The 23,630-nt window shown below is 40.3% G+C and overlaps 1 protein-coding gene across 1 annotated transcript in view; it reads right to left on the reverse strand.

Annotated features, from left to right (window-relative positions):
* Nucleotides 1-23,630, reverse strand: part of SH3KBP1 (SH3 domain containing kinase binding protein 1) — a 342,133-nt gene that overhangs the window by 280,818 nt on the left and 37,685 nt on the right. The window contains exon 2 of the mRNA XM_055438217.2: nucleotides 17,876-18,033. Coding sequence (XP_055294192.1) covers nucleotides 17,876-18,033 — 158 coding nt within the window. The remainder of the gene's footprint in view (nucleotides 1-17,875; nucleotides 18,034-23,630) is intronic.

Consider the following 23,630-nt stretch of genomic DNA (forward strand, 5'->3'; position numbering starts at 1 on the left):
GAACTTCCAGATGTTCAAGCTGGTTTTAGAAAAGGCAGAGGAACCAGAGATCAAATTGCCAACATCTGTTGGATTATCAAAAAGCAAGAGAGTTCCAAAAAAGTATCTATTTCTGCTTTATTGACTATGCCAAAGCCTTTGACTGTATGGATCACAATAAACTGTGGAAAATTCCTAAGGAGATGGAAATACCAGACCACGTGACCTGCCTCTTGAAAAATCTGTATGCAGGTCAGGAAGCAACAGTTAGAACTGGACATGGAACAACAGACTGGTTCCAAATAGGAAAAGGAGTACATCAAGGCTGTACATTGTCACCCTGCTTGTTTAACTTATATGCAGAGTACATCATGAGAAACACTGGGCTGGATGAAGCACAAGCTGGAATCAAGATTGCCGGGAGAAATATCAACAACCTCAGATATGCAGATGACACCACCCTTATGGCAGAAAATGAAGAGGAACTAAAGAGCCTCTTGATGAAAGTGAAAGAGGAGAGTGAAAAAGTTGGCTTAAAGCTCAATATTCAGAAAACTAAGATCATGGCATCTGGTCCCATCACTTCATCACAAATAGATGGGGAAACAATGGAAACAGTGACAGACTTTATTTTGGGGAGCTCCAAAAATTACTGCAGATGGTGACTGCAGCCATGAAATTAAAAGATGCCTACTCCTTGGAAGAAAAGTTATAACCAACCTAGATAGCATATTAAAAAGCAGAATCATTGCCAACAAAGGGTCCATCTAGTCAAGGCTATGGTTTTTCCAGTGGTCATGTATGGATGTGAGAGCTGGACTACAAAGAAAGCTGAGTGCCAAAGAATTGATGCTTTTGACTGTGGTGTTGGAGAAGACTCTTGAGAGTCCCTTGGACTGCAAGGAGATCCAACGAGTCCGTCCTAAAGGAAACCAGTCCTGAATATTCACTGGAAGGACTGATGCTGAAGCTCCAACACCTTGGCCACCTGATACAAAGAACTGACTCATTTGAAAAGATTGAAGGTGGGAGGAGAAGGTGACGGCAGAAGATGAGATGGTTGGATGGCATCACCGACTCAATGGACATGAGTTTAAGTAAACGCCGGGAGTTGATGATGGACAAGGAGGCCTGGTGTGCTTCAGTCCATGGGGTCACAAAGAGTTGGACACCAGTAAGTGACAGAACTGAAACGAACTGATTTATGTACTCACAGAAACTTACAAAATGGTGCAGAGTGACATGAACCTTCCACCCAGCTTCCTCCAGTGATGGCATCTCACATGACTATAGTACAATATCAAAATAAAGAAATTGATGTGGGTACAATACTGATAACTACACTACAGATCTCATTCACTTCTCATTAGTTTTTGCATGCACTGATGTGTGTGTGTGTGTGTGTGTAACTCTATGCAGTTTGATCCAACATACAGATTTGAGTAATCACTATCACAATCAAGATACAGAACTGTTCCATCTCCATGAAATAACTCCCTTGTGCTATCATTTCATAGTTCTACCAGTCCTCTCCCCACCCTGTCACTGTCCCTTAGCAGTTCATCTTCTGTTCTTCAACTCTATAATTTTGTCTTTTTGAAATGTAATATAAATGAATCATCCAGTATATAACATTTGAGACTGGCTTCATTCCCAAAGCACAATGCTCTTGTGACCCAGCCAAGTTGTTGCCTGTATTCTTTTTACTGCTGAGTACTATTCCATCATATGAATGGACTAGACTGTGTTTAACCATCCACCCATTGAAGGACATTCAAGTTATTTCTAATTCAGAACTATTATAAATAAAGCTGTGCTGCCATGAACATTCTTGTACAGGTTTTTGTGCGGACATAAAATTTTTATTTCTCTGAGATGAATGTCCAAGAGTACAATCACTGGGTCATGTGCAAGTGCAAAGTCAGTTTTATAAGAAACTGCCAAACTATTTTCCAGACTGGCTGAAATCTTTTACAGTCCCAGCAGCAGTATATGAGAGAACACTTTCTGGACACCCTCGCCAGCCTTTGGCATTATTACTGTTTTTTGTTGCAGCCCTTCTAATGCTTATTCTAATAGATAAATAGTTCTAGTATCATTGATACATAGATCAATAGATACAGTCTCACTGTCCTTTTAATTTTCCTTTCTCTAATGGCTAATGATGTTGAACACCTTTTCACGTGCTTACTTTCCATCTGTATATCCTCTTCAGTGAAATGTATGTTCACATCTCTTACCCATTTTTAATTGGACTCTTTGACTTAGTATTGCATTTTGAGAGTTCTTCATTCATTCTAAATATAAGTCCTCTGTCAGACATATGGTTAGCAAATATTTTCGCTTGGTCTGTAACCTGTCTTTTCATCCTCTTCACAGAGTTTTTCACAAAAGTTTTTAACTCTGAAGAAATCTAATTGATTGATTTTTTATCTTTAATGTTCTGTTGGTGTGATGTCTAAGAACTCTTCACCAAGGCCTAGATCCTAAAGATTTTCTCTTGTGTTTAATTCTATAACTTTTATAGTTTTATGTTTTACATTTAAATCTATGATCCATTTTGAGATAATTGTTACAAGGTGTAAGGTTTAGGTAGAGGTTTATTTTTTTGTCTCTGGCTGTGCAACTGATCCAGCACCATAAGATGAAAAGGCTCTTTCCTTTGTTGAATTGCTTCTGTACCTTTGTCAAAGATCAGTTGGGCATATTTGTGTGGGTCTATTTCTGGGTTCTTTATTCTGTTCAATTGACCTATGTGTCTATTTCTCCACCAATTTCACGCAGTCTTAATTACTTTAGCTATTAAAGTAAGACATAAAATAGAATATATGCCTATTTTGTTCTTCTTTCTCAAAATTATTTTACCTATTCTAATTCCTTTGATTTTCCAACACACACATCCTGTCCATGTTTTCTTAGATTTATACCTAAGTATTTTAATTTTTTAGGATAGATTATAAATGGTATTGTGCTCTTAATTTGGGTTTCCATATGTTCATTCCTAGGACACAGAAATAATTTTTGTGCGTTGATCTTGTATCCTGTAATCTTGCTCAATTTACTTATTAATTCCAGGAGTTATTTTTTTATTTGGGGGATTTCCTACATAGAGAATCATGTCATCCACAAACAGGGACAGTTTTTATTCTTCTTTCCTATTTGTATGTCTTTTACTTCTTTTCTCAGAATGGCAATGACTAGGATATCCAGTACTATGCTGAATAAGACTAGTGACAGCAGATATCTTTGCCTTGTTCCTGTTCTCAGGGGGTAAAGCATTCACTCTTTCACCATTCAGTATGATGTTAACTGTAGATGCTCCTTATCAAGCTGGGGGAAATTCCCCTATATTCCTACTTTACTTAGAGTTTTCATCATGAATCTTTGTTGAATTTTGTCAAATGATTTTCCTGCACCAAATGATATGATTATCTGATTTTTCCTCCTGTAATCTGTTGATATGGCAGATTACATTAAGTGATTTTTAAACAATGAAGCAGACTTTCATATCTAGAATAAACCCCACTTGGTCACAGTACATAATTCTTTTTATATGCTGCTGGATTTGTTTTGTTAGTACTTTGTTGAGGATTTTTGTGTCTATGCTCTTGAGGGATACTGGTCTGTAGGTTTTTGTACTGTCTGTCTAGTTTTGGTAATCAAGTTGCAATGACTTCGTGAAATGAATAAGAAGGCATTCTCTCCTCTTCTATTTTCTGGAAGAGATTATGTAGAATTGGTGCCTGTTCTTCTTTAATTGTTTAGTGGAAATCTCTAGTGAAAGCTTCTAGTCCTGAAGATTTCTTTCTTAGAAGCTTTTAAACTATCAATTAATTTCTTCAACATTTATAGGACTGCCAAGATTATCTATATCATCTTGGGTCAGTTTTGGTAGTTTGTGGCATTCAAGGCGACGGTCCATTTCATCTAAATTGTCAAAATGTATGTGTATAGAACTGTTTGTCATATTCTCTTACTATTTTTTAATAATTGCAGGATCTGTAGGGATAGCCCCTGTTTGACTCCTAATATTTCAATTTGTGTGTCTTCTTTTTTAAAAAATAATTTTCAGTCATCTTAAAGATTTATCAATTTTGGTAATCTTTTTAAAGAATTGGTTTTTCATTGATTTTCTCTGTTGTTTTCTGTGTCCAGTGATTCCTACTCTTCATTACTTTCTTTATTCTGCTTGTTTTGGTGGGGGGAGGGTCTTTTCCTTTCCTAGTTTCTTGAGGTGGGAGCTTAGATTATTGATTTCAGATTTTTCCTCCATTCTGAATTAAGAATTTAGTGCTATAAACTTCTGTCTCAGCACTACTTTAGCTATGTCCCATAAACTTGTTAATATGTAGTATTTTCATTTTCATTCAGCTTGATGTATTTTTAAAATTTCCTCTGAGACTTCCTCTTTGACTCATGAATTATTCAGAAGTGTGTTATGTGATTTCCAAGGGTTTGGAGATCTTCCTGTTATCTGTTATTGATTTCTAGTTTGATTGTACTATGGTCAGAGAACATACACTGTATTATTTCCACTCCTTTAAATAAATTGAGATTAGTTTTATGACCCAGGGTATGGTCTAACTTGGTGAATGTTTCATGAGTACTTGAAAAAGACATGTTTTAAGCTGTTTTTGAGTAGAGAGTTCTATAAATATTAATTAGAACTGCTTGGCTGATAATGCTGTTCAGTTCTTCTATATCCTTCCTGATATCTAATTTAGTAGTTCTTTCAAATTCTGAGAGAGATGCTGTAGCTCCCAAATATTATTATTGTGGATGTGTTTACCTTTAAGTTCTATCAGTTTTTGTTTCATGCACTTTGCAGCTCTGTTATTTGGTTCACTAATATTTGAGATTGTTATGTTTTCTTGGTATAATGACATTTTTGTCATTGTGTAATGTCTCTATCTCAGGTAATTTTCTTCACTCTCTCATCTACTTTATCTGGTATTATATATAGCTGTTCTTGCTTTTTCAAAGTTAATGTCTGCATGGTTTATCTTTTTCTACCCTTTTACTTTTAATGCATCTACATCAATACATTTGAAGTGAGTTTCTTGTAGATGATAGCACACAGTTGAATCACATTTTTTATCCACTCTGTTATCTCTATCAATTGGTATATTTAGACCATTTTCAATTAAATAATTATTGATATTAGGTCTGTCATCGAATACCTTTCCTCTTTATTTCCTGTTTATCATTCTTCTTTTTCCTTTTTCCTACCTTCCTGTGAGTTACTTGTACATTTATTTATAGACTTTTTGAGTATATCTCATTGTATAGTTTTTCTTTAATTACTTTTTAGCTTTTTAGTGGTTTGGATTTGGTTTTTTTAGCTATTGCACTATACATATGGAACTTATCAACGACTACTGGTATCAATGTTTTCCCATTTCAAGTGAAGTGTTCTTTTGCTTGCAAAAGCTTTTAAATTTAATTAGATTCCATTTGTTCATTTTATTTTTATCCTCTTTAGGAGGTGAATCAAAAAAGATCTTGTTGTGATTTATGTCAAAAAGTGTTCTATGTTTTCCTCTAAGAGTTTTATAGTGTCTGGCCTTACATTTAGGTCTTTGATCCATTTTGAATTTATTCTTGTGTATAGTGTTAGGGATTGTTCTAATTTCATTCTTTTGCATGCAGCTGTCCAGTTTTTCCAACACCACTTATTGAAGAGGCTGTCTTTTCTCCAATGTATATTCTTGCCTCCTTTGTCAAAGATAAGGCGACCACATGTGTGTGGATTTATCTCTGGGCTTTCTATCCTATTCCATTTATCTATATTTCTGTTTTGGGACCAGTACCTTTGGTAGCTGTGTAGTGAAGTCTGAAGTCAAGAATCCTAATTCCTCTACGTCTGGAGAAAACCATACTTTGAAAAGGTATATGCACACAATATTCATTGTAGCACTATTTACAATAGCCAGGACATGTAAGCAATCTAAATGTTCATAGACAGAGGAATGGATAAAGAAGATGTGGGGCATATATTCAATGAAATAATACTCAGCCATAAAAAAGAATGAGATAATGTCATTTGCAGCAACATGGACAGACCTAGTGATTGTCACACTGAGTGAAGTAAGTCAGACACCGAAAGATAAATATCATATATCACTTATACATGGAAAAATAAAAGGCTACAAATGAACTTACCTACAAAACAGAAATAGAGCTGCAGATGTAAAAACAAAAACTTATGGTTACCAGGAGGTAATATGGAGAGCAGAGGGTAAATCGGGAGATTGCGATTGACATATACACAACACTTTACAGATAATAAGGACCAACTATATAGCACAGGGAACTCTACTCAATACTCTGTAATGGTCTACATGGTGAAAGAATCTAAAAAAGAGTGGATACACACACACATATATATGTATGTATAAATAAGACATTTCTGTACACCTGAAACTAATACCTAACACAACACTGTAAACCAACTATACTTTAATAAATCTTTTAAAAGTTAATTAAGGATAAAGACAGTCTATTAAACATACTCCTGTTTTTACCCATCCACTGGTTCATGTTTTTTTCCCTCTTTCTGTAGTTCCAGGCCTCCTCCCTGTTATCATTTACTTTTCTGTTCAGAGAATTTTCTTTAGCCATGACTTATTTAAGAATCCTCTGCTGACAAATTTTCTTTCTTTTCCTTCGTCTGAGAATGTTTTTATTTTCTTTTTATTCCTGAAGGATATTTTCACTAGATGTAGAACTCGGAGTGAAAAGTCCTTTTTGTTTAGCACTTGAAAATGCTGTGCACTTCCTTCTGGACTCTATGATCTCATATTAGAAATTCACTGTCTTTCAAATCATTCTTCCGCTATGGATAATATGTTGCTTCTCACTGACTGCTTTTTGTCTAAAGACAAAAAAAGTTTTTAGAAGTTTGGTTATGATGTGTCTTGGGATAGATTTCTTTGAGTTTATCCTGCTTGAGTATTGCTCAGCTTCTTGATTCTAATGGCTTATCCCTTTGCCCAATTTGGGGAAGTCTTCAACCATTATTTCTTCAAATATTTTTTATTTCTATTGTCTTCTCTTCTCCTTCTGTTACCCCAATGATGCAAATGTTAGAATTAATGTAACTGTACCAAAGGTCTCTGAGGCTCTGTTCATTTTTTTTATTCAAGACTAGCTTCCATCTGTTAGCTGGACAACAGATAGGTTAAGTTTTATTGATCTCTCTTCAACTTCATTGATTCTTCCCTCTGTCATTTCCATTATTAAGCTCAACCAGTGTACTTAATATAGTGATTTATTTTTCAGTTCTATAATTTTCATTTTTTAATATCTCTATTTTTTGCTGAGATTTTCTAATTTTTTGTTTCAGGAGTATTTGCAATTGTTTATTAAAGCATTTTTCTGATGGCTGCTTCAAAATCTTTGGCAAATACTTCCAACATTTTAGTCTTCCCAGTGTCGGTGTCTGTTGATTTTTTCATTGAAGTTCTAATTTTCCTGGTTCTTGGCATGACAAGTCACTTTTTCTTGTATCTGAGGCATTTGAGCTGTTATAAGACTGCATCCTATTTACATTTAGCAGGCACTAAGTTTGAGTGAACTCCGGGAGTTGGTGATGGACAGGGAGGCCTAGTGTGCTGTGATTCATGGGGTCGCAAAGAGTCGGACACGACTGAGCGACTGAACTGAACTGAACCCTATTTAGATTAAGCATGCAGATCCTGGGCTAATTTGTGGGCTATATGATGCTAGTGACAGTTAAGTTTCCAGAGACCATGCAATGCTAGTCTGGTCTTCTTCATTTGTGTTACCTAGAGGTCACTCTGTGGAGAAGGCAATGGCAACCCACTCCAGTACTCTTGCCTGGAAAATCCCATGGATGGAGGAGCCTGGTAGGCTGCAGTCCATGGGGTCGCTAAGAGTCAGACACGACTGAGCGACTTCACTTTCACTTTTCACTTTCATGCATTGGAGAAGGAAATGGCAACCCACTCCAGTGTTCTTGCCTGGAGAATCCCAGGGACAGGGGAGCCTGGTGGGCTGCATCTATGGGGTCGCACAGAGTCAGACATGACTGAAGCGATTTAGCAGCAGAGGTCACTCTGAATACCTAGGTGGCATTTCATACTGTAGTTTATTTTTTTTCAAACTTTTTGGAACATTAATTCTAGTCAGATTCATGTATGTATTGGTCAGGATTTTGCTCAAGATCTCCTATATTGAATCCCTTTCTCTAGCTCTCTCTTCTTCAAGATCCTCCCCACTATCTAGTGGAGAGCGTTGAGGGGTGTCACCTACCACTGTTGAGCCCTGGGTAGGGGTGACAGTCCAGACTTTCCATCTGGTATCCACTGACAACATGCCACTAGGAAAGGAGCCAAATGCCCCAGAAACAATTTGCTATCTGTATTTTAAGCCACACACTTAATGGCTCAACAACCTCCATTTATTACCTCACACTTCTGTAAGTCAGAAGTCCAGGTCAACTCAATTAGATTCTCTGCTCAGGGTCTCACAAGGCTAATATCAAGAATCCAACCAGGCTGGACTCTTACCTAGAGACTTGGGAGGACAATCCACTTCCAAGTTCATTCAGGTTGTTGGCAGAATCCATTTTTTGCAGCAGTAGGTCTGAGGTCTCAATTTCCCTGCTGGCTGCCAGCCAAGGTTCACTCTCTGCTCCAATAAAGTGGCCTATATTCCTTCTCACGTGACCACTCCACCTTCAAAGTCACAACTTTCCCTCAAGTTTTCCATCTTTCTGATTCCTCTTCTTTCACTTGACAGAGAAATCTCTCTGCTTCTAATGGCTCAAGTGCTACAGTCAGGCCCACTTGGATCCTTCTCTTTTGGAAAGTCAATGGCACCATATAACATAACACAACTACTAGAATTATTGTTGTTGTTCAGTCGCTAAGTTGTACCCAGCTCTTTGAGACCCCATGAACTGTGGCACACCAGCCTTTCCTGTCTTTCACTACTGGGATGATAGCTCATCACACTCATGGGTTCTGGAGATTCAGGAGTGGAATCTTGGGGAGCATTCCTAGAAATTTTGCCCACCTTACTACCACTGGGTAGAAGACAGTGTTTACTTCAGGGTTTAGTAGTACAGAGTTTTTGCAATTAGAACGTATTAATTCTAATGGGCTCACACAGAGCATTGTTTGCATATTTCTATGCTGCTTTTATATTTGTAGTACACTTAAAAAAAAACAATTTCCAGCATGATTATGTTTATGTATTCATAAAGGTACTTTAGAAATAACAGTATTTTCAAATGTAGAACTTCAGCTCACAGGCTACCAAGCCATGGGCTTGAGAAAAGATACTAAAGAGAATGATACAATCAGTCCCATTGTACAAAAGGAGTGCCCAAGCTTTTTCAGGCAGCAAATCACCTGAACTTTTAAAAATATTCCAAAGCTCTGATACCAACTGCTGCCCACTCCAAACTTCTGACGATACAGTGTGCCTGGAGCAGTGCCAGACTGGAGACTGACTGGTTTACGGTCCTGTATGGGACCCCCCCCGACCCAGTTCCCAAGTTTAAGTGTCCAGTAATGATCACAGCAATATCTTATGTGGTTTAGGTTCTGATCGGTTAGAAAGCCAGGGGTTGAAACACATGATTTCAAAGTCCCTTTCCAACCTCAAATTCGATAATCCTGTCATTAAGAAAATAAGACTCCATTATGCATAATCACCAAGATCAACTGGGTCAGGGGATTGCTCTCCCTGAGTCACAAGACACCCCTTCACACACACACACTTCCTGTGCTGCAACAGTGACAAAGGCTGAGGAATATGCCAACTGGTGTGGCTTTTACTGGTAACACATTTGTCTTCAATTACTCCAGACCCTTCCTGGAGTACCATTTCTCATAACAGCATCTAACAGGCTCCAGTTGTCAGTTTTAAGATTTTGTTCTCTAAAAGAAAACTATATGTTGAAAGTTTTAAGAAAAATCTGAGTTGGAACTGGTTGTGTGTAAGGACTCCATGGATGGGGAACAACTAGATAGTCACACATCTGGGTTATTTACCATTCTTAGAAAAGACAACAAAGCTCCTTCTGAAAAGCATATCCTGAACACCGCAAAATAACAAGCTTCTTTACAAATGAGTAAAATGAAATATTTTCCTGAATTGCCTTACTTTCAGAATTCATAGGGAAAGAGAGTACCAGCCCAGAAATCCAGGCAAAGGTTGTTCTTTTGAGCTGAAATAGCTGATTTCTTAAGAAAATAATTTAAAATGCAGAAAGCAAGTTCACAGCCACAATTCTGAATATAGAATAGCAACCTGGAAATCTCTATTTGATGTCACTTGTTGTAAAGTAACTTTGCAATTTTTTAAACTCAAGAATGGCAGAGTAACTGAGAGGTTTCTCTCTGAGTGGTACAAATGTGCACTTTCCTGGACACTCGGGGAAGGCAGGATGCAGTGGGTAATAATGGTGAGGGCTTTAATCCCACCAGGATAACTCAGACACCCAGATAAGGCTGCCTGCTTGGGTTCAGGTTCCAAAGTTCTCTACTCCTCACTAGCTTGGAACTCTTTTAACCTTAAGATGCCTCAGTTATCTCTTCTAAAAAATGGGCATGATTAAAAAAAAACTGTTACCTACGTCATAGAGTGGTGTTAAGAATTTAATGAGATATAAAGCATGTAAAAGGCTGGGATTTTGTTTAAAGTATCTTTAATATTAATTTCTCACTTTGACACTACTTTCTCATTTAAATGCTTTCCTCTCTGCAATCACCCTCTTTGTTTTTTCAGTCTTAATTTTACTGAGGCTTTCAATGGCTAAGCCAAAGATCTCTCTTGGTAAATGTTACAGTGCACTTGAAAATATGTGGATTATTGCCAAATATCTTTTGATATTGATTTCTAACATAATTCCACAGTGATGAGAGAACAGACTCTGTATGATTTCAATACCTTTAGACCATTACATTTTTGCACCTTGATCTATGTCCTTGGATATGTTCCAATGTCTCCTAGTTTACAGTCTATGGGAACTTGAAAAGAATTTGTATCCTACTATTGTGTGAAAATTGTATAAATCTTAATTATGTTGAATTGGTTCAGATTGCTTTTTAGGTCTATTATGTCCTACTTCTCTGTATATTCATTCTGTTAATTTTTAAGAGTTTGATATTGAAACTCCAACTGAAAATCTTCATTTATCTACCTAAAAAAATAACTATAATATATAGTAGAACTATAGGTAACCTTGTTCTGTATTTTCCAAATCTCCTGTAAATGTTTCATCATACTTTCATAATTTAAAAAAATTATACTTTAAAAAAAAAGCATGTAAAGGGCTTAGCCTCCTTCCTGCTTGGTGTAAGTGTTCAACAAATTTTAGTCCTTGTATGCAGATAGACATGGGCAAGATTATATACACAGAGCCAGGCAGCCAGCGAGCCTGAAAGAGAAGATAGTCATTATTATTCCATAAAGTAACCCAGCAATCAGGGCCAAAAGATAACTGTAGGTTCATTTAGCGTGTTGCAACAGAACCACCTGATGAATCTAGTCAAATCCTCAAGTAGCATTTTAATCAGGCCCATCTTTTCAGAACAATGTCTAACATATGCTCTCCGGAGTACAGAATGACCAAAGGCCAGGTAACAGGAGCTAACACTATCCTCCTGAGGAAGAAGCTTCCTAGTAATACATTGTTTCATTTCATGTGTCTCCTTTGTGCTCACAGTCTCTGGTCCTGGCCAATTGCAGATGCCCAGGAAAGGGTCCTTGAGGAGTATGGCAGATTCCCCATACCCAAGGACATCACCATGATGCATTGTGAGCAGGAGGAGGCTGTGCACGATAGGAAACACACCTGGAAAACTCCCTCCACCTTTCTAAGAGAGATGAGTACCTTGAAGACAATATTCTAGAGACCTCACAAAATCAATGGCCCTTGGGGTAAAAAAGAAAAATGTGATCAAAGAGATCTACTTCAGGGTTTCTGAGTATAGAACAGCAACTTGGAAATCTCTCCTTTATGCCACTTGTTGAAGTAAACGTGTGTGTTTTCTGAAATCAAGACAAGCAGAGTAAATATGAGCTTTGCCTTAGACTGGTGCAAACATGCAAAAGCCTCACCTCATCAATGAAAAGAAAAAAATAACCATGTTCACCAACCACTTCACCCAAGTACAAAAAAGACTGGATACGCCAGAGAGAGATCTGAAACACCTAGTAGATGAAAGCTGGGGCAACGGGAAACCAAGCTGAAAACTGTTACACTCAGCATAAGACCTGCAGCTACAAGTAAACACACCTCAGCCTTCGACAGAGGGGCCTGCGGCTGCGGCAGCATGTGCTTCTAGCTCACACATCCACCGACAGGCAGGGAGAGTGCACACTTCCTCACACATGCACACAGTGACTTAAAGATCAACAAGCACATTCTTTTAAGCCCTGCTGCAGCTTCCTGCTTTCTACTTCAGAGCCTGGGTCCCACTGCCCTTCACCTAAGGTCACCCCCTAAAGCAAGCCAACCCTGCTTGGCTACCCAAGCCATGGGTTCAAGGCCGCTGCCTTTTGAGAGTCCTTTGGCCAGTTGTGAAAAAATGTCTGTCTGTGGATATATGTCAGGAGAATTCAGGAAAAGGTGGCTAAGAAGATCTTTGCTGGACTCAAATCCACTGTTGTCTGGCTCTGATGTAAGGTTCCAAAAAGGGGGGCACTGGTCAGTAAATCCAACATGAGGGAAATGAACCCCTATGAAAGAGCCCACATCTGCCTCTCATGGGTGGCTATCTTTCTCTTCCATTTCAGGTCTCAGGAGGGCAGCCGTATTTTTTAAAAAATAAATAACTATGAGGATTTCATCTGTGTCTCCTACTATTATATCTCATATTACAATCTACTGTGGTCTGTGCAGACAAAATATCCAAAACTTGGAAATGAAACCAAAAATGATCATTGTGTGAACTTTTAATGTCATACTGATGTATTTTCTAATAAGCATGACCCTGCCAAAGGGGTTATCTTATTCTCTCTGAAAATATATCCTAATTTAACTCACACTTTATTAGGGTATTTTACAATTCTATAAAATTCCTGGGGTAACGTAGAAAAACAGTAAGATAGGCCATTTTCTTTTTTTCTTTTCTGATAGAGATGATCACCCCAGAGGTTAAGATTTTATTGTTTTCTTCAGGTATACACTGCTCTATTTACCATGAATAACCAGCAAGGACCTACTGTCTATCACAGGGAACTCTGCTCAGCCTGGAGTCTGGATGGGAGGGGAGTTTGGGGAAGAATGGATACATGTATATGTATGGCTGAGTCCTTTTTCTGTCCACCTGAAACCATCACAACATTGTTAATCGGCTATACCCCAATAAAAACGTTTAAACAAACAAACAGAAAAAGATTTTACTGTCCTTTAAGACATGGGCTTCCCTGGTAGCTCAGCAATAAAGAAGCCTGCCAATGCAGAAGTCGTGGATTCGATCCTTGGGTCAGGAAGATCCCCTGGCAGAGGACATGGCAACCTACTCCAGTATTCTTGCCTGGGAAATGCCATGGACAAAGGAGCTCGACAGGCTACAGTCCATAGGGTCGCAGGAGTCGGATACAACTGAGTGACTAAACAACAAAAAACGCAGGAACACATTTTGATCTTCCTTTTTTAATTTTATTGAAGTATAGTTGATTTATAATGCTTTTGCTTTGATTTTCTTTGAATATTTTTTCCCCATGGACTTTTTAATCAGTTCCCCACATCCTCACAGAGTCAGTTTTGTTATTCTGCTAGTTCTTTCGTTAAATGAGTTCAATAAAGCTTTGACACATGCTCTCTATTGGCATGTTTTTGACAATCTAAGAAGGAGTCTTTGATAGTTCATGGACCCAACAATCAAATTGTCCCCGAGAGATAGAGTTCTGTGCTTAAGGACCCTTCAGCAGTCAAACTCAAAGGTCAACTATGTGAAGACCACCAAACTCAGGCACAAATGAGGCCCCAGCACAGGTGGGATTCCCCCCTCATAGAGGCCACAGAGTTAAACAGAAAAACAAATATGTTGAAAGTGAGGGAGGGCAGCAATTCCACTCCTACATGTATATACATAAGAGAAATGAGTGCCTGTCTCCACAAAACACTCAAACTGGAAACAACCCAAAGTGCATGTATAAGAGAATGGATAAACAAATTACAGCATACTCATAAAATGGGATACCATACAGCAAGAACAAGTGATATACACAACATCTTGTTGTGTGAAAGTAGCCATATATACAAGAGTACATACTGCATGACTCTATTTACATGAAATTCAAGTATAGGCAAAACTAATCTATGATGGCAGATTACTCATGAGAAGGGGAATGACTGGGAAATGGCATGATAGAACTTTCTAGAGAGATAGAAATAAAATTCATCTGGATGATGGTTACAGAGGCATGCACTTGTATAAAAAACTATCAAACTGTACAATTATGACAGCATTTTAGTCTATGTAAACTGCACCTTGAAAAATGAATAAAATTTTTTAAAAGAGAAGGGATCAAGAAAAATGTACTCTAAAAGAAGTGGGTGAGGAGAGAGGTGGGGAGAAGAAAGGGAAGAGAGATTCTAAAAGATTCTTCTTCCACATGTACAGTAAATCAACTAAATAAGAACTAACTAAATAAAAGAAAAAGAGGAACAAACCCAAAAGGCCATGGGGCCTGGTTGGGTACAGTGATGGGCACCAAGAAATAGCCCAAGAGTTGGGGAAGCTCAGATAACTTTGTGTTTTGTTTTAATTTTATCATTGCAAACCAGGCATCTTCTTAATGCTGGAGTGGTCAGACTGCTGGATATTTTTCCTTGAAGAAACAGACAATACAGAGTTGAGGGTGGATACTGAATCCCCACACTTTAGGGGAGCAGGTTCAACTGGAACACTGATTAAGGATCTGATAAATGAATCAAGAAAATGCTTAAGATAAGCTCTCCGATGATGGTCACATTGACATAAGGCACACAACTAAACAACGGAATACCACAAGATTACCCAACTCTCTCTGGGGAAAAATTATTCTTAAGCTAAATAAGGCATGTGTAAACCTACTTTCAAAACTGCGAGCTTACGCCAATATGATTATTACTACCTAAAGACGTATTTTCAGCTTCCAGAACTCTCTATGGCAGTGTTCTTTATTGTTCAGTGCTGCTGCATCCACCTACTGGATTTTCAATAATAAGCCTAAAACATTCCCAGTGGGTGAAGACTTGAAAATAGAATCAGCCATCTGAAAGAAGCGAAGTTTCTTTTTCTGCCAAATGTAACAGCCACAAGTGGTGCGGCCCCAGCCACTCCTGCCACATCCTCTCTGGCACAGGTAGATCAAGCAACTCCCAAGCATGCGGCTTCCCCTCCCTGGAGGTGCTCAAGCCAAGGTGAGACAAGTGTCAGGCAAGGGCAGGGGCTTTCAGGCCAAGGCCAGGGGAGAGAGCCCCTTCCTCCACCAGGAGCAGGGACAGCAGTAGGTGTTGGTAGGTGGCCAGCCACATGCTAAGTGACTTTGGCACACGGTCTCCTTGAATCTTCAGAGGGCCCTGATGAGGTGGTCGGGCTCAGGAGGGAGGGAAAAAACAGATGGCACACTCGGATTAGGTAATCTGCGATGGGCAGCATAAAGAGATTTTTACAAAGTAGGTGAAGGAGAGAGACACTCCGAGGCAGGAGCAGAGGGCTAGAAACAAAGGAGCCCCAGGTCTGCTGAGATGATGCAAGGAAAGGAATGTAGAAAAATCATTTGGTGGGAGCAGCCCAGCCTGCGGTGGGGAGCCAGGAGGATAAGCCCTGATGTCGCTGGCCTCCCTTCTGCCTCAGACATCTCCCACCAGCCTCCCCTTAAGACAAAGCCCACAGGCCATGCTGGCCTGGCCCAAGGCCCAGCAGGTGGAGAGGGGCAGACAGAGGCCCTGGCAGGGGAGCAGGATCTCAGTGACAAGCTCCTGCTCCCCAGCACCCCTGGGGCTCTTCTCAAGCATGCCCTCCCTCCCCTGGTGCCCACCAGCTTCCACAAACACTTATGATGCCCCACTATCCCTGAGCAAAGGCTAAGTTCAAAGTTTCTGAGTCTGTAGATTAGTGGTTTGAAATAAGCCAAGGACACAGTAAGGGGTTTCCCTGGTAGCTCAGACAGTAAAGAATTGGCCTACAATGACCCAGAAGACCCAGGTTCCATCCCTGGGTTGGGAAGATCCCTTGGAAAAGGGAATGGCTACCCACTCCAGTATTTTTATCTGGAGAATCCCATGGACAGACAAGCCTGGCAGGCTACAATTCATAGGGTCACAAAGAGTCAGACATGATTGAGCAACTGAAAGAAAGAAAGAACACAGTAAAGGCTCTCAAAACAGGGCCCACCTTATAAACTAGACCTAAGAAGGAGTCCCTTCTTTCCATGATCCTCCCCTCCTTCCCGTGGTCCTCCCCTCCTTTCAGTGGTCCTCCCCTCCTTCCCATGGTTCTCCTCTGTCACTCCTCCATCTTCACACCAAGCTTTGTCTCTTTTATCCAGAAAAGTTCCCCTTCCAACTCAGAATTTGGCTAAAAGAAAGGATGGTCCTTGCCCCAAAATTGGGGTTTAGCTGGGAAAGGCAAAAGAATTCACCCTCATTCACTCATCAATAGACTCAACCCCTGGGGCCCAGATGTGAAGCTGTTCTCTTAAAACGGGGAGACAAGGCTGCCAGGTCCAACCACAGTCCAAGAAAAAAAGTCTATCCCCCCACCACTGTTCAGAGCAAGCAAGGTTTATCAGCCTGGAACCCACCAAGCTCTCCCCAGTTTTCTGCACACCAAGGAGAAAGAGCACAAGAGAGGTTAGCAGGATCCTCTGAGACAAGATCTTGAAGAAAGATGAAACTGGGTTTCCATTTGTTCTACACTGGGTTGCACGGGGTGGGGGCGGGGGTTACTGAGAGGGTCCGGGGTGAAGCCTGGAGCACCTCACTGTTCTTCCTCAAAAACTCCTCCCATGTTGCCCACGTGGCTCTTTGATGGGGGCACCTGCTTCTCTGGGCTCAGCATCCCCCACACCACCTGCCTCCCGATGGCCCCCGGTCTCAGGCATGGTCTGGTGCCACAGGAACTACAGCAGGGGCCCTGGGGACTCCTGCACGCCAGCCTCCCTACCAAGAACAGGCCTGTCTAGCCCGGCACTGGGCGGGAAGGTTACGGTCCAAGGACTTTTTAGACCTACATGGTATTTCCCACTGGGATCAGCCCACAGGTGATCTGTTTTTAAATCTAATTCCAACTATTGTTTACAATTGCATGATATGAAATTTCTCAACATGACTGAGTTATTCAATACATTTTTTGTAATTAACCCTTCAGCAAAGGCCAGCATTTTCAAAACCTTACTGGAAAAGAAAAAAAAAAAAAGATTTTACTCAATGCTTCATGACCACAAAGGGGGAAAGGAAGATAACATCGTTCCTATCAAAACAGTAATATGATGTAAAGATGGAAACATGGCACAATTGGAACTCTGCGTTTAGTTTGCTACTTGATTTAAGTAGTCAAAACTGAGTTTCACCTTAATTTCGGATGGGATAGAAAGGGCAAGAGTCTTTGAAACTATCAAAGCATACACACAATTAACAGTAAAACAAGTAAAGCAAGTGGACAAACTTTACATTTTTCTCGCATTGTCTAAGTGATACACAGTTTGGAAAGTGAAATATCCTGGGCCTTAAAGAAAGTGAATTCAAAACAAGTATTCCCCGATATCAAGGGCCAAGCTCTATGTGCTCTTCTTGACAGCACATGAGATGTCAAGCTGTCAACCCCTCCCCTGGGAGGGTCCCAGGAAATTCCTCAAGTGCCCCCACACCTTTGGCTGGTAGAACCCACACAGGAGACAGGAAAAGGGGTTTTCGCTTTGTACTCACTCTTACAAAGTTGTCAGGGAACAAACCTCTCCTGCCATTGATCTGTCCCTCCCACCAGCCTCCATCCTCCTTCCTGATGTTGGTGATGATCTCACCCACGGTGATCGTCAGCTCATCGTCGTGCTGGGCCTGGTAGTCAAACTCCACTATGGCCTCCACTGGAAGGAACAGGGACCAAAAAAGAAGAAGAGCACTTTAGATCAGATGTTGGAGAAATCCAAAGCCGGCAGCACTGGACAGTTAGGGAAGTCCTATGAAAGGGGCTTCCCCTCTACCAATATTTAAAATAACAGGGCCCCCCACAGCAGCCTGACTTTGGTTAACCTGAGGCCTGGAGCACAGAAGCCACAAAGTGCTGGTCCGTGGCCAGGCACCAGCAGAGTTACCTACAGGTCTCAGGACCAGCGGGGGCTTCAGAGGGGAAACCACACAACGACAGAAGGATAACAACCCTTGTGCACCACCCTGCCCCCAGACGCAGCCCAGCACCATTTCCCCAAGCGCAGAGACTGCGGACCACAGCAGGTGCAAGTCTGGCTCTCGGGTGCCCTCTCTCTCATCAAGACTAGGTGAGGCTAACCTTCCAGCCTGAGCTGTGCAAACTGTGGGTGATGATCATTCCCATGCTACAGAGACAATGCCTGCCTCTCACCAATAAGAAGATGGCTGCTTAGGCAGCAATACCATTTGCAACTGTTCTCCCAGCCCACGGTGATTTTGTACACACAGTAATAAGCGGAGGTAAAAAATGAGGCAGAGAGGTCTTCTGGTACCCATGCAAATTAACAGAGCCAATCAACCCAGAGGTTGACTAATTTATCCACACACAGATTAAACAGTTCATCTGCTCTTCAGGGTTCACCTCATGCCTACCTCAATCTCCTGTCCTTTGCCTTTTTTACTTGTAGCTTGATCTGAATGAATGAATAAATGGATGGATAGACAGATGAATAAAGGGTGAATGAATAAATACAAGGGTAGTAAAAATTAGGTGAAATCACAAGTGGTGAATTAGCAACTTAGAAATTACAGTAAAAGAATAGAAGAGGGACTTGTCTGGTGGTTCACTGGCTAAGACTCTACACTCCCAATGCAGGGGGCCTAGACTCTAGCCCTGGTCAGGGAACTAGAGCCCACATGCTCTAACTAAGATCCAGCATAGCCAAATAAATAAATAAAACTAAATATTTTTTTTAAAAAACAGTGGAACATATGTAAACCTATGGCTGATTCATGTTGATGTTTGACAGAAAACAACAAAATCCTGTAAAGCAATTACCCTTCAATTAAAAAATAAATAATTCTTTTTAAAAAGAATGGAAAAGTTAAATGAGCTCTATAAGGAACCCATATATAAAAATGAACTTAAAATGGATCATTGGTCTAAATGTAAGAACTAAAACCGTAACATTTTTATAAGAAAGCACAGGAGAAAATCTTGGTGATCTTGGGTTTGGCAAAGATTTCTTCAATAGAATACCAATAAAAGCTCAAATGACTTTTACAAGTTTAATATACAGGGGCAGGTTTTCCAGGAAAAAGGCTGGTAGGTGAATGGGCTCCTTGTCAAATACATTTTGCATATATATCCATTGGGGATAAATTCCTAAAGTGTTTCCAAATGAAACAAGCCCATCCACCCAGACTGGTGTGCTCATCTCATCCACTCGTAATGTCAGCTAACCCAGACAGTTCATAAGCAACTCAAAGCAGAATTTCCTTTCCTAGATTATGTTTTCATTCCAAACTTAGCTGGCTGACTGTGCTGTCATAAATCTGCCCAGGTTGAAGTTGAGTTGTGAACCACTTTCATCACTTATCAACAGAAAGGAAAAGTGTAAGAGCATAAACAAGGCAACCTTTTCAGATTTCTCCTGGTTCCTGACAAATACAAAGGCAGAAACACTCCAATTTTCTTGTATCATATGCTCACACCAGCAGTTAAAATGAGCCATCAATAACAATCAGGACCAGGTCGATCAAAAAGCAGCTTTCTTCAAATTACCTGGACAAGGATCTATTGAAGCTGTACCATCAGAACTGAGATTACAGTAACCACTGTTGATGTGACAGACACTTTTCCTGCATTATCTCACTTAATCTTCTGATGCCCATCTTCCCAATTAAAGAACCTGAAGCTTAGCAAAGCAGTTAAGCTTATTTTCTGAGCCAGTGCTCTCCAAACTGAGATGCACTCACTACTTGAGGAATTAGTTGACAAGATGAAAACAAAAATGAGCTCATACATTTTAATTTTAAAAAGAGAAAAATTCAACATCTCTAACATTCCACTTACAGAATGACACTGGCTCCTTCATCCAGCCTCTAGGTCAGGCAGTCAGGGATGCTCCAAGGGCACAGAGCAGCCTGCAGGACAGCTGTGTCCCTTGACAAGAGTGGCTGCCAGAGCCAGCACCAGCTTTCAGCTTCACGGGGCACCCCACAGTTCTGAGAGGCCTCTTGGTAGAGCCTCTGTATGACTAGTACCCTTTTTAACTAAAATCACCCTCACTAAATGGATGAGAGGCTTGAGAAGATTTTGTAAAGAAAATTGGGGTTGGAAATAATATTCAACACACGACCATGTCAACAAAAAAACATGGTGGTGTTGCCACTTCAGTCCCTAGATGGGAGCTCTTTGTCAGCCATGTAACACAAGGACCAGCCAATCAGCACAACACACTCTGAGTTATCATGACAATTTGTAATTCGGGTTTTCTCCTACTCTTGATACAGATTTAAGTTACCTAATTATAATATGAAACTATTGGGATTAGCAAGTTATTTAAAACGATGTACCTGAGCCATGAAGACAAATGTCTTCACTTTTTACCAATGTCTAAAATCATACAATAGTCAGTCTTATGTTTTCCAAAAGTTCATTAAACCTAATAATAAATGTTTAGAAGCTTCTTTGGGGTTTTCTTAATCAACAAGTACAGCAATATATTTATACATAATCTATAAATAAATACATATATGGAGATAGTAATTTTTTAGATAACAGGTATTATTCTTCTTCACAAGAATAGGATTGGAACACTGACCTAGGCTCTGCAAGGCTGATCCTATTGCAGTACTTAGAGATGAAACTCATACGTTTTTTAATTTTTTGATGCAGATCATTTTTAAAGTCTTTATTGAATTTATTACAATATTGCTTCTGTTTTATGTTTTGGGGGTTTTGGCCGTGAGGCATGTGAGTTCTTAGCTCCCCGACCAGGGATCAAACCCTCACCCTTTGCAGTGGAAAGCAAAGTCTTAAGCACTGGACCAGCAGGGAAGTTCCCACTCATAGCTTTTCTGATAGGGACAGAGTATTGCCCAAAGCGGAGTTGGGGGAAGCAATGCATGGGACCTGCCTGACAGAGAGGGGGAAGGAAGCTACTCAAGGGTCCATCTTGATGTTAAACTGAAACAGTGTGTACTTTGGTGAACTCAGAACCCCATCAACTTCGAGAACACAACTGTGCTTCTTCTTTCCTAAACAGCAAGTCTCATTTTCTGCCTTCTCCACACTGGCTTTATCAAGGTAAAGCTGGAAGAGGACAAAGGGATCTGCTTCAAGAAGATGAGTCCAGAGAAATAAACAGCTGCGGCTTGCTGTTGAAAACTGGAGAGAAGTATAGCCTGGTTTTGCTTCCATCTCTTTCTTATGAGGAGTCCAAGAAGAACACAGCTTTACCAATGGCTGCTAGGAATAAGGCTGAGGATGAGGGACTGGGGGCTCATGGATCTATAAAGCATAACTGAGTAATTTTTAAGTCTTCCCAACATCCTATTGAGCTGGTCTTTCCTGAGTTACCCTTCCTTGAAACTCCCAGACACTTAATCTCATCCACTCTGCCTTCCTTCTAGGCCCAACCAGACTCTGGCTGGCCCTTTTCTGGTTCATGGGGCCCCCCTGAGCCTCTCTGGGCTCTGGCACTGAGGCAATTCCATGCTGTGGTGACTGCATGTGTGTGTTATCCTCCCAGTAAGCCTCTAAATACCTTCTGGGTACAGATGTCCCTTAGTTCTGTCGTGGTCCCTATGAGCACCCATGACATACAGTAGGTACTCAACCAAGCTGTGAGAAACCAACGGCTAAGCTTGTATTTGCATTTTATAATGGCAGATAGTTCTCTGCCCAACAAAGATGCTACTAAAATGCCAAGTGTCAATCACATTTTTGCAAATTGAGTCAGATCTTCGGTGCACGAAGGGAGCTTGCTATTTAAAGGATCCTGTGGTTAATTCTTTTGTAACATGAATAATCACTTCCTGCTTTACCTTTCCTGTCAAGAAGAATTTTTACATATCAAGTTTCTCTAAGAGGAGGAAACCTATGTATGGCTTTGTTAAGAGTTCACAAAACATGTGGTTATGTCTCTCCTACCCCTTTTAAGGATTCTTTCAATGTCCCTTGTAAAGCCTTTGAAAGGTTTAGAACCTTTGCTGTCCACTACCTAGATAACATATTAAAAAGCAGAGACATTACTTTGCCAACCAAGGTCCGTCTAGTCAAGGCTATGGTTTTTCCCGTGGTCATGTATGGATGTGAGAGTTGGACTGTGAAGAAAGCTGATCGCCAAAGAATTGATGCTTTTGAACCGTGGTGCTGGAGAAGACTCTTGAGAGTCCCTTGGACTGCAAGGAAATACAACCAGTCCATTCTAGAGGAGATCAATCCTGGGTGTTCATTGGAAGGACTGATGCTAAAGCTGAAACTGCAATACTTTGGCCACCTCATGCGACGAGTGAACTCACTGGAAAAGACTCTGATGCTAGGAGGGATTGGGGGCAGGAGGAGACGGGGATGACAGAGAATTAGATGGCTGGATGGCATCACCAACTCGATGGACATGAGTTTGAGTGAACTCCGGGAGTTGGTGATGGACAGGGAGGCCTGGCGTGCTGTGATTCATGGGGTCGCAAAGAGTCGGACACGACTGAGCGACTTAACTGAACTGAACTGAAAGTGTCACTTGCCACATATAGCTACTGAATACTTGAAATGTGGTTCGTCCCAATTGAGATGTGCCATAAAATACACAGCAAGTGGCAAAAACTTATTAGAAAAAAAAAGAAAGCAAAATATCTCACTAATTTTTATATTGATTGTATGTTGAAATGATACCATTTTAGATATGCTAGGTGAAATTATTCAATTTCATTTCAAGTATTATTCAAATAAAATTCACTTGTTTCTTTTCCTTTTCTGAATGTGGCCACTAGAATATTTAAAATCACATACGCAGTCAGTATTATATTTCTGTTTTAGAGAGACAGTTTAGGATAATACTCGGCAGACAGGCTCTCTAGATCTCACAAAGTACAAACACAGTCAAAATATGCACAGGAGCCCATGAGAAAGTCTGTGGCCCTAAAACCCATTTCCTTGTCTTCAGGAAGCTGCCACTAGGAGAAAACCTGACCTAAGTATTTTTTTTTAAACAGTACCCTTTGGGAAACTACCTCTGGGCATGAGCACAAAATTAAAACATTAAGCTAAATAAAATATATCAGAGGTATAATTAGGCCAACAGTAAACAAAATCCCATATTTAAAGACACCATAAATTATAAAACTTAAGGACGTCTCCCTGTCAGAAAATACCACTCTCCAACTGCCTGCGGTGCCAAAAGCCAGCCTCCACACGTCTGCTAAAGCTACCATCGCTGCAAAAGCCAAATCTACAGTTAACCTGAGTGCACAGAAAGACAGAAGCAGAGCCAGAGGAGATAAGAGATCTGCTTCGAAATGCAAAACCTCC

The sequence above is a fragment of the Moschus berezovskii genome, chromosome X, assembly GCF_049115385.1.
Source record: "Moschus berezovskii isolate FMDL1 chromosome X, NW_MosBer_1.0, whole genome shotgun sequence".
Lineage (NCBI taxonomy): Eukaryota > Metazoa > Chordata > Mammalia > Artiodactyla > Moschidae > Moschus > Moschus berezovskii.